The sequence below is a fragment of the Moschus berezovskii genome, chromosome 9 (genome assembly GCF_049115385.1).
Source record: "Moschus berezovskii isolate FMDL1 chromosome 9, NW_MosBer_1.0, whole genome shotgun sequence".
Classification (NCBI taxonomy): domain Eukaryota; kingdom Metazoa; phylum Chordata; class Mammalia; order Artiodactyla; family Moschidae; genus Moschus; species Moschus berezovskii.
The window spans coordinates 89,996,449-90,007,944 of record NC_142468.1 but is presented as its reverse complement, the minus strand read 5'-3'; the positions used below and the strand labels follow the sequence as shown (position 1 = coordinate 90,007,944).

At 59.7% G+C, this 11,496-nt stretch overlaps 1 protein-coding gene across 2 annotated transcripts; it reads right to left on the bottom strand.

The window, feature by feature from the left end:
• Positions 1-1,569: 1,569 nt before the first annotated feature.
• On the bottom strand, positions 1,570-9,692 carry SKOR1 (SKI family transcriptional corepressor 1). 2 transcript variants are annotated; one of them, XM_088840343.1, is made up of 9 exons: positions 9,586-9,692; positions 7,170-9,366; positions 6,020-6,110; positions 5,051-5,158; positions 4,429-4,500; positions 3,040-3,114; positions 2,711-2,785; positions 2,134-2,199; positions 1,570-1,664 (listed from the first exon to the last, which is right to left on the bottom strand). In XM_088840343.1, the coding sequence occupies exons 1-9, from the start codon at positions 9,690-9,692 to the stop codon at positions 1,570-1,572; spliced, it is 2,886 nt and encodes a 961-aa protein (XP_088696469.1). The 2 variants fall into 2 exon arrangements, with proteins under 2 accessions (XP_088696469.1, XP_055292886.1); XM_055436911.2 differs by having other exon boundaries at positions 9,670-9,692.
• Positions 9,693-11,496: the final 1,804 nt, after the last annotated feature.

Below are 11,496 nucleotides of genomic sequence, written 5' to 3'. Positions count from 1 at the left end.
TAGTCAAGTAAGGAGCGGAAATTGGAAGTCAGGTCAGAATGATTCCCAGGACCGTGCACTTTCCCACTCGAACCACACTCTCCTCCCTCTTCAAAAAGCGCGCTGCTGTTTCCATCTTTTATCCGAGCCCAGGCAGCGAGTGCGCTGTGGAAACTGAGGCCGAAGGGAGGCCGGTGGCTAGGTAAGGCCTCGAAAACCGCGGCAGGCCCCCGGAACTCCAGCGGCCAGCGTATCTCACCCTCCTCCTTGGGCTCCTCGACGTCCGCAAAGCCGCTGGGACTAAAATGGCCGGAACGTCCAGAACCGCCAGGACTCCCTGCCTTCCGCTGGCGGTGAGGCAGGCGGGCATCTGTACAGGCCTGCGAGGCCCAGCCCGTCCCACACATTTCGCCCCCGCCCCGCCTCAGAGCTCTCGGCCCGGGCCGACGGCGCCCGGGCCTCCTGGCAGTTCTAGTTGAACCTGGGGTTCCCGGCAGGGCGCGAATTCCGTCTCTGAGCGCCCCAGAGAAGTCTTCTCCGGTGGAGCAGGCATGGACTTGGGCAGGAATGAATTCTCAACCCCGGCGAGCGCTAGAGGGGATTCAGAGACCTCACAGGAGTTCTCATTCCTCGCCGAGGCCCCAAGGAGGGTCCGAAACGCGGGGCGGGGACGGCCTACTGCCTATGGGGCAAGCTGGGTGTGCCTGAAGAACCAGTGGAGACGCTGCTGCCCACCTGGCCACACACAGGTCTCAGGTCGGGCGGCCCAGCAGCCGCGCTGCGGGCCCCACGCCCCACCTGTTGCGCCCGCCTCCTCCGCACCCCTCCCCTCGCCACACTCCCACCTCCACAGCCCCAGGAAGTGTCGGTTTTTTTTTTCTTTTTTATTAAAAACTAAACAAAAATCAGGGATACAGGGTGATCTCCCCAATCAGGCTCAAGGTGGTCTCCATCTCGTGAGTCAGTTGTCGCCCTTTTTAAAGTGCTGTTACATCAAGAAGTTACAACAACAACAAAAAATAGACAAAGCAAAAACCCAAGAGGGAATGAAAATGGGACTGGAAGGAGGTCCAGGAGAAGGAAGCAAAATAACTTACAGCATAAATAAATTAAAAATGAACCCATTATTACTGAACCAAGAGACTCACAATACATTGATATCCATTGCACATAGCCACTTTGTCATTAGGAACAAGAGTTTCAGAAGTGGACGGGGAGGGGAGCGCGGGGCCAGCGAAATTGCTACATTGTATTCACAATTGGGGTTCAGAGGCTGTACAGGGAGGAGAAGCCCCCCTCTCCCTTTTCTTATCCCCTTTGTTCCGTTAAGATCATGAAACCCGATGCCCGGAGTTGAACCATGAGGCAAGGTGGTATTTACAGTTGGAAACGGATGCTGGGTCCTGGTCTCGGGCTCCCAGGAGGGAGCGGGCAAGGCCGAGGCGCCCGGGAGAAGGGCAGGCGGGCGGGAGGCTGTATTTACATCGGTCCGGTCCGAATGGCTTGTATCTCGCTCTCGGCCGCCGCGGCCGCAGGTATTTACAAGAGAGCAGCATGGCTTGAGGGCGCGTGGGCGCTGCTGGGCCGGCCCTAGGGCAACAGCGGGGGCTTGAAGGAGCAGTTGCCAGTGCAGTGCCGGGGCGTCAGCATCTTGCAGGAGAAATGGTGCAGGGCGTCGTGGGCTTCTGGAGAGACAGTCGATTGGGCCATGTTGGGCTCCTCGCCCGCCTCACCCACGCGGTCCACGGGCTCCCTCGCTCCCCTGTGTACCCACGTCTAACCCACCCCCTTCAGATTCAGGAGTTCTCAAGCCAGGAGATCAAAAGGTGGGAAGGTAGTAGAGATCCCGGCCATTCAGAACCACTGCCCTAGTTCAGCAGCCCCATTTTACAGAAGAGGAAACTGAGGCACAGTAAGAGGGAGATCGATCAGCTCAAAACCAGGTGTGGGCCTGGAGACAGAGTTCCCAATGCCCAGAGCTCAAGGGGCTCTTTCTCCCTGCCCACCGTTCTAGAATGATTTCTCCTTAAAATGAATTCCCATTTCCCGCCTCTCAGTTACTTATCTCCGCAGACCTGGCCTTCCCCTTCACCATCACTCATGCATGCGTTCACCCGCACAGCCAGTGCCTGGCACTTCTCCTTTGTTCCGCACCTTTTAATTTCTGCTGGATGGCATAGCGTGCCTTGCGCTCCTGGTCAAGTTCGTTACAAAGAGTATCTGGAAGACACAGGAAGCAGCGGTGAGGAAATGAGACCACCCAACGGCCCGCTGGGGTCACAGCCCGGGCCTCACCCTCTTCTCAGCGCTCAGCCCCTGGCAGAAACAAGTCCCGGCGACCGAGGGAGGGGGCGTCAAAGCTCCAAACTGCAGCTTGGCTGAGGGAGGAAATGGCCTGGGATGGCGCTTAAAGGCAGACGGATCTAACCAAAATTAAAGCAAACTTAGGCATTACTTCCCAGGTAATTTTACGCCTCGATTTTTAATTTAGAAACCATGGAAATTGCCGCGATAAGAAGTTCAATCACTCCATGTAATGATGCCTGCAAGCCGTTTGCTGGGCTCGCTTGCCATTCTGAGGCTAATCAGAGTATACAAAGGATATTAAATAAAAAAAATAATTGTTAAATTACCTTCAATTTAAATCCAAATGACTAAGCCAACATTGCTGCTCCTGCCAGACGAGAGGCAGTTACGGCCCGTGCACGCGCTCACCTGACTCCCGTCTTACCTCTGACAATTTGCAGCTGTTGCACCATTTCTTCTCGATAAGCCAATTCCCTCTTCATTTGATCCTGAAAATTATCTGTGCAAATTGATTAAGTGAGAGCTGTTACGCACAACCCCCTCCCTCAGCCCCCTTTCCCCACTCCCCGGCCCCACCCCACCCCCTCTGTCTTTGGCCTAGCGGGAAACCCTGCTAGGAAAAGAAGGGTTCGCTGATTCTGGCTGCATGCGATGCAGCAGCAGCTGCCTGCACTGGGTCCCCGGTCCAGGTCAGGCAGGGCATGCGGGAAGAAGGCTCTGGCGATCAGGTGGGGTGGGTCTTAATGGGGGTACCTTTGAGACTCTGAAATTCTCGCTCCAGCTTCTTGCGAAGCTCCATTTGCTCCAGGAGCAGTTTTTGCAATTCGTCTGTGAAGGGGCGAGAGTGGGATGTAAAGGAGAGGGTGGTGGGATTCAGGTAGCCTCTAAGAAACCCAGGTCCCACTCTGGCCAGTAGCCATGAGATAGGAGTAGTGGAGGGTGAGACCAAATGGTAGGCCCTCCACGTGCAGCCAAAGGATTTGGGAAGAAAATGGGGTTAGGGGTTTAAGTTGCCCAGGAGAATCAAATTCAGAATAGCAGAATGCTTGCTGGACTTCTAGGTCCTGGGTCCAGGTACTAACCAGCATGGTATCTGCTTTAAGTTGTTCTTAACTCCGTAAGTTTAGAGTAGGTCTAGGAAGACTCAGTTCACCCCTTCAATCGATGAACCTAACCTCTCCCTTCAATGATACAGACCAGGAAGAATCTGGTCAAAGCCTTGGACCTCCACCCTAGAAAAATACACATATTCCTAACAGTTTATTTATAACTATAAGAGGACCCAGGACCCCAAATCCAGGCTAAGACTCATAAAGCAGAAGGATTTTGAAGGTAATTACATCACCCATAAAATCTGTAACTGGGAACAGTGGAAGACCACCAATGCTTCCCCCACCCCCACCCCCAATACACACCAGTTTCCAAGCCCAGCCCTGGGCTGGGGTGGGGTAAGGGGGCAATTGGGTATGGAAAGCCCCACAGATGCTCTAAAAAGTTGCTTTAGAGGAGTGGCAAGGGGCTGCCCATGGAGCTATTGGTATCTGGTCCTCCCCTTGCAAGTGCTCAGAAAACACAAAAATGAGGGACAGAGGAGCAAAGTGGGGTTAGAAGTTCCTTTCTCTGCTTCAAGCCACACTCAGCCCCTGCAGTTGAGCAGGGACCCCAATCCACAAACAAGGTCCATCCTCACCCCATTTAGGGTGAGGTGGAATCAGTTATGCATTGATTCCAGGAAAAGAAAATAACCTCTGAGACACTCCTGAAGTAAATGCCTCCTCAAAATCTTGCTATTCAGATGAGGTTGAGAGACCTAGATTGTCCTTTCTCACTGTCCACATCGTCAGGTTCTAAGGATCATTACTCATTTTTCTTTCTCACCGGACTATTCAGACAGGCCTGGCCTTGGGAGCTCTGGGGGTGGTTGGTTCCCTCCCCCTACTCCCTTCACCCTTCCACCCTCCCACCCCCCACCTCTGTGCCAGGGTAATGTGTCCAGGGGATGATCCTTTCCGGTCAGTGAAGACTGTTGCCTCAAGAGCCTTGTCTTCTCATACTCACTCCTGCAGGAATAACACCCCTCGACAAGAAGGGAGGATCTCCCCCAAGCACAGGGTTCCCCCCTTTCCATAGATTTAACCTCACCTCTGGCCAGGTTCTCGATATCTTTCTCCACTAGTTGAGTTCCCGTGACATCTAGGGTGAGCCCATCTTCGCCTGGGATACAAGGGCAGGTAAGAGGGGTTTTGTTCTGAGAGAGGCCTTGAGAGGGGAGGGGTGAGCTTCCTGGTAACTGAGCTAAGTTGAGTACCTGTTTCAGACCCTCTGCCTTTAGAGGAGACAGCTGCAGGCATCCAGTTCTACCCGCCTTCCAAGCCATTATTTTAGGGCCCTCAGAGTGACCCCACCCCCCACTCCGAGGAGAGTGGAACCAGGGATAATAGGCCATCTTAGGGCAGGAAATGTTCTTTGCCTCGTTTTACGTGGGTGATGGTGTTCCTTATATCCTTCTAGTAAGTCTCCTTCCCTTACCCGGGAGAGCCCCAAACCCACCAAGGAGGTAAGCAATTCAGGAAACCTGGCCTGACCCTTGCCCATTGTGTTTAAATGTTTATCTGCCAGCCGCGAGAGGAGAGCAAATGTTTATCCGGCAGCCCCTTAGGCTTGACAGAAAGCCTCCCTCGCAAACTGGAGTCGGTGAGAACCTGGACGACCTGGGGTCCAGCTCCCGGGTTGGGGTGGAGAGAGCGAGGGTCCTAGGGCTCACCTCGGTCTGTATTTGCCGGACTTGGCTGGGAGATACTCCTTTGGTCTGGATAGCATTTCCTCGTTTCCAAATCGTCGGCGGTCGAGTGATTGTCTTCCTTATCTGGCTCTTAAAGGCAATAAACCGAGTTTCAAGGAGAGGCAAAGAAACCGTGACCCGGATACGGCCAGAGCTGCCGCGGTCGGGGCGCCGGAGCCCTAATTAAAAGCGTCGTGGCCGCCGCTGGTTCCCGGCTGTGCGCCTGGGCTCGCACCCTCAGGCTTTGGGCCGGGCACCACCTCCCCCGCGCGCGATCTGCTCATCTCCGGCTCCACGCCCCCTCCCCAGCCCCTTGGAAAAGAGCAAAACGAGCAGCCGAGCCCACCAGGGACAAGCGACCTACATCGCGCGCAGATATTGGGGCACCGCGAGCGCGCGTGGCCGCCGGGTCTACCTGCTCCGAGAACGCGGCCCAGGCGGCGACCCGCGGGGTGGCGACAGCGGGGGAGACATCGTACCGGGCTCAGGCTGCCCGGATTTCCGAGGCCCTCAGTTCATTCTCTGAGAGTCAGTGCGTCCCGCGCGCACCTCCGCGTTGGGCTGCTGCTACCGCGCACTTCAGGGGTCCCTATGCGCGTGGCCAAGCGACCCCACCCTCCGCCCGGACCTCTCGGCCCAAACACTTGGTGAATAAATGAGAGAATTTGAAAGACGTGCCAGGCGTGATTTTTAAAAGGTTTAACCCAGTGTATAAGGTGTAAGTGAGCGGTATCTTTGCGATGGAGAGGGCGATTTGTTGTTAAGTAACCAAAAGATGCAGTTGTTGGGAGTGCTCGCTTAGCTTCCTTTTTCTTTCGCTCTTTGGCTTCCCCTCTGCCTCTTTTTCTCTGCTTCTGTCCTCCTCTAGTCTTCCCTTCGCAGGCCTCCGCTGCCCGCGGTCCCCCCCCCGCCCCCGTTCCATTGGCCAGCGACCTCGGCAGGGGGCGTTACCGTGGGCCTCTGGGGCGCAGAGGTAGGACGCCGCGGGCCCCAGCGCTGCCGCCGCGCTCTTCACGTGCTCGTCCCTCTCGGGCGCGTACACCTGCGGCGGCCGAGAAATGACAGGCGGTTAGGGGGGCGCTTGACGGCGGCTCGGAGCCGCCCAGCCCTCCGCTGCAGCCAGGAGAAAACCTGAAGGGGTGGCGGAGGTCCGCTTGCCCGCGGGACCCCAGCGCCCCGAGAGGCCGTGACGCACGCGGCGCGGCCTGGAGCCCTCGGAGGTCGCATCGCCGTTTGTAGTTTCCCGGTAATTGCGAGCGCCCTTGAGAAAATTACCCGAGACACAAAGCGGTTCCCGAGCCAAGGGCCGCTCAAAGCCCACCCCCGCCCTCCTCGCCCGCATCTTCTCTCCCGCCCGCGCCCAGTCCCGGACATAAATGACGCCTTTCGCATCCGGCTAGTAATTCGTGTTTTAATGGACCGAATGGAACGTACAGGTGTGCCCACCCACTGTCAAATGGCGAACGATTCAGGTTTAGCTGCATACCCCCTACCCGAACCCGCGGCCGCGGCCACCTGAGAGCCCCTCTCCCGCCCCGCACACCGTCTCGACAGCTTCCTGCCAGCGAACCCTGAGGTTCCCGGGGCAGGAATTCTGAGACTCGGAAAACTGCGAGTTGGGGTGTTGAAAGATTTCGAGGACCCAGTACTGCAGCTTGAGGCCTCCCTCTTCTCGGCTTCCCCGGGGCTCTGATTCCCATCCCGGAGGGCGTGCTACCCGCCCGGCCTCGTGAGCGCTTTTCTCTGGCTTTTGGTCTCTTTCATCCAGACCTTTTGATTTCTATCTCTGTATGACTACAGATCTCGGCCTGTCTCCTCCCTACTCCCGTCAACAAAAGCACAGCACACGCAGTTTTCAGGCCTGCTCCTCCCACCCCTACCGCCACCCCCGATCTTCCGAAACCCTCAGTCAGGGGTCCCAGCGAGTCCAGCTCCACAGAGCTCCGAAGCTGGGCCTACCCAGAGCAGCCAGGGCCTACTGCTTGAACGCCCGCTCAGAACAAAATTCCCGTCTCCCACCCGGCCAGGGCCTGCCCCAAAACCCAGAGCTGCCGAGGGGTAAACAAGGAGGCGCCACCAGCGGGGCGGGCTTGGGGCTCACCTTGGCGGGCGCGGGGCCCCCCAGCGGTCCGCAAGCCTCTCGCAGCTCATAGCCGCCGCTTGGAGGGCTCTTCTCCGGTCTCCGCACCATGTCATCGGCCGCCAGGTCCCCAAATGCGGCCCGACTGGCTGGGGATAGCCCCGGGCGGCGCCGGGGACGAGGGCTGCCGCCTTCTGGAGAGTCTGTGGGACCGTCGGCGCCGGACGAAGTGATAGACTGGGGTCCTGCGGTCTGGTCTCCATTCGGGCTGCCTCCTGTGCTGGGCGCACCGGGCTCGGCCTCATCCGGGGCGCCCTCGTCGTCGGGGAAGCGGTTGGACTCCACGTCCACCTCGGGCTCGTCTGCAGTGTCCACGTCGGGGGAGGCGGAGTGGTAGCTGGAGCTGCCCTCGCTCAGAAAGTCCGGGCTCACGTAGCCGCCGCCGGTCCCTGCGCCCGGCCCCGGCCCACGGGCTGGCCCACCGCCGTAAGCTTCGCGGGTGCTACCGTAGAGCTTGGCGATGCTTTCGGCGTCCTTGACTACAGGCCGGAAAGCCGACACGTAGGAGCCTTTGCGAGCGGGCGGCGGGGGCGGCGGGGCCAGCGGGGCCAGCGGGGGCGGCAGCGCCTCGTCCGCGCCGTCCTCGTCCAGTGGCCCGCGGGACAGCGCGCTGGGGCAGCGCTCCTCTGCGACCAGGCCTCCCTCCTTGGTCGGCTCGGTACCGTCCAGGGGCTCGGGGCCGCCACCTCCCGCAGCAGCCGCGGCCGCCGCCGCTGCCGCCGCTACGGCAGCCGCCACGGCTTTGGCTTGGCTCTGCGCGGCCGGATAGGGCGGCACCGGGAGGCTGCCTGCCGCGGGCCAGAACATGGGAAACGTCGGGTACACCGTGGCTGCGGCGGCGGCGGCGGCTACGGCCGCCGCATCCTTGGCTGCGCCGGAGGGCTGGTGACCCCAGAACATGGCGCCGCCGCCCGGGCCAGTCCCCGCCCCAGGGGGCAAGTGGCCGGTTCCTGGGCCGCCCGCTCCTGCCCCAGTGCCCGCGCCCCCGCCACTCCCGGGGCCTGGGCCGCCCTTGGGTTCGCCTGCGCCTAACACAGGGTCATCCTTTTTGGGGCAGAGACCAAAGGCCGTGGGGAAGCCGTAGGGATGAGGGAAAAGCGGTGGGGGTAGCTTCTGCAAGAGGCCAAAGCCCTTGCTGGGCACTGGGATCACAGGGTAGCTGCGGACCCCGGCGCCGCCACCAGGCCCTCCAGGGCCGGCAGGACCGCCAGTTCCCGCTGCCAGACCAAGTCCCCGCTGCGCGTGAGGAGGCGGCGGCCCGGGAGGCCCGGCGGCCTCTTCTTCGCCACAGCGCAGGCTTTTGTGCGGCGGCGGACCTGGGGCCATGTCTGCGCCGCACCCCGGGCCGCCCCCACCGCCAGCACCACCCTTCCCCTGTCCACCCGACCCTCCGTTAGCGCCACCGCCGCCGCCTCCTTGCAGCGAGAAGGTCCGCTTGCGGGTGCCGCCATTGAACATGGCCTTGACGTCCTCCCAAGCGTGGCTCAGTTCGTCTGTGGCCGACTTGTCACTGAGTTTGAGGTGTCGGCGCCACGAGTTAAAGTTGGCTGCGTCGGGCTGCGTGTACTTGGCGTCGGGTGTGCGGTGCGAGTGGAAGATGAACTTGTTAGGCGAGAAGTACATGCTGCAGTAACCGCACTTGATGCACTTGGCACGCGAGCTGTTGTAACGCGCGGGGATGAAGCTGCCACGCGAACCCCAGGCACACTCGTGCACCACGTCGAAGGCGAAGTTCTCGGGCAGCTTGGGTGGCTTGTGCTCGCCGAGGAACGACTTGCACAGGCGTTCGGCCTCACGCTTGGTGATCATGCCGCAGCGGCGCGACGAGATGGGCATGGCCCCTGCCCGACGCAGGATCTCCAGCTGCACCGGTGTGCACTGCACGCACGTGATGCCCAGGGCCACGCGGCGGTTGTGGATCTCATTGTAGCTGTAGTTCTTGAGGAGGGTGTTGGAGATTTGCGCCAGGCATAGGCGCTCCTGGCCGTCGATGACCAGGGACACGATAGGCACCCCGTACAACGACGTCTCGCCCACCTGGTTGGGTTTGAGAGCGCTGGAACCCGAGTAGGGCTGCAGCTCCTGCTTGGAGTTGGGAGAAGAGTTTCCCTCGCGCCCCGGCCCCAGCTGAGTGGTGAGAGCCTCCATGCCGCCGCTCCTGCGAAACAGAGAAAGCAGAGAGCCGATGAGCCATTTTCAGCGCCAACGCCGCTCGGGCCCGCCCAGCAGGGCGCGCTGAGTCGGGCGCGCAGGGAAACTTGGCAATGGGGAGTCCTAGCTCATTCGCCCCCTGGACGGGCCTTTTGTTATTCAGACGCGTGCTGGCGCTGGAACAAAAGCCCCCGGGGTTTGGAGGAGGAGTAGGGGTAATTGAGACCTCAGGAATGCCTGGGTAGCTAGGAACCCGATCCTGTTTTCAGGCTGGGGAGGAAGTGGGGCCCAGAGACGGAGAGTGACTTGCCCAAGGCCACACAGCAAAGCCATTGCCAAACTCAGGCTTCCTGGTGCCCAGATCCGTAAGACTTCGGCCACCCTCGCAGCCTGCCCTATCCGCCCGGGTCCCGAAGCTCGGACTTCGGGGACAGGCCGCCCCTCTGCTCAGTCGCGCATGCACGCGGGCGGGGGCAGCGCTGGGAGGAATAGGGAGGGGGAGGGGCGGTCACTGCCCGTCTCCAGACAGCAGGGGGCGGGGCGGGGGGGTAGTAAGGAGAAGGAGGAGGGTCTAGAGGCCGTGGGGGAGGCGGAGAGAGACAGAGACGACCGCTGTTCGCGGTGCTGAACCCGACTCTCTCCAGAGCTCGCCGTGAGCGCCCAGCCCTGGAGTTGCCCTCACTGTACCCAGCTCCGTGCAGTTGGCTCCCCGGGATAAAAAACTGCTTTCCCCAAACACAAGCTTTTCCTCTTACACCCTGAACCCCGCGTTCGTTGAGCAGAAAGATTCCGGCAGGAAATATAAACCGTTTTCTTTCCAGCCATCGATGGGATCCGGGTCAAGCAATTCCTAACCACATTTCCTGCGTTTTTAAGCTGCGGTCCAGACCCAAGCTGGTTTCCCTCCGGGTCAGCACACGGGACGAAGAGGTTCTCAAGGAAGTTTCTCAGAAGCCACTTCTTTGCTTGTAGCCGCCCACTGCCTGAGTTTTCCTCCTTCAGATATACCTTCCCACTCAGGCCAAACGCAGTCTCTAGGTTCTGAGCTTCCTCTTTGGGGGACATCCTTTTTTTTTTTTTTCCCGGAGTATCCTTCATGCGGAGTTGTCCTGACTCATACGGGCTGAGAGGAATCCTGACCCGTCTCTGAAGCCACCCTAAGGCCCCAGGTCAAAAGTTACTTCTGGTCCCAAGCTTTACTCTCTGGCCGAGGCAGGGAGGCAGTCGCTCTGTGGACAGCGGCAGCGGGAAGGACCCGGGGACTGATGCTTGGGGCCCTCTAGATGGCTCAGCCCAACCACGTGTCCTCAGACAAGGAAGGCTCCCACTCGGCCCACGGCTGAAGGCAGTCCTGCGGCCCAGACAGCCCAGTCCTGAGGGCTCCTCCGCTAAACTCAGCAGAAACTGACAAATCCATTTTCAAAGGGCAGCTCCAGCCAGACAGGGCATCCGAGCTCAAAAGCCTGGGGTCTTCTCTCCCTCTGCCTCTCTCCCTCCTACATCTGTCCCTGAGCTGTCTGTCTCCCCCTCTCACTCCTCTTTCTCCCATCTGTCTTCGTACCTTCTTCAGGTATCAAGCTATTCATCTTTATCTCCGTGGATCAAACTGAAACTAGTTGACCCTTCCTTTGCGTCGAAGTCCCTTGCAATATTTTAGGAGGCAAAAACACTGTCCTAACTCCTCGGCTAAGGGGTCAGCAAGAAAAGCCCCACACCCCCCTCCCGAAGGGTCTTCTGGCAGGCTAGGGAGGTGGAAGGGGGGTGCCACGGCTCTGGGAAATGAAGATGTCTTCTCGGTTTCCCGAAATCGGCAAGTGTGCCCTGCCCGCATGCAGTGAAGGCAGAGCCCTGAGCCGAGCGCATCTTCTCCAAGCTGAGGGTCTGGAGTCCCCTCGGGGTCTTTCCGAGTGGGAGGAGTAGACTCCGCACCCCGGAACCAGGAGAAGGAGGACCCTAGGAACGGAACCGAATTTCAAAAGCCAGGGCAAAGCGCTGTGCGCAGCGACAAGGAGCAGAGGCCAGGGCGGCTCTGGGAGCCCTCGCCGGCTCCTGGGGCTTGAGGGGTGAGATTGGAGAGGGCGACGAGGCGGGAGTCAGGCAGCGCAGGGAGTGAGGCGATGGAGTCTTGAGGTCTAAT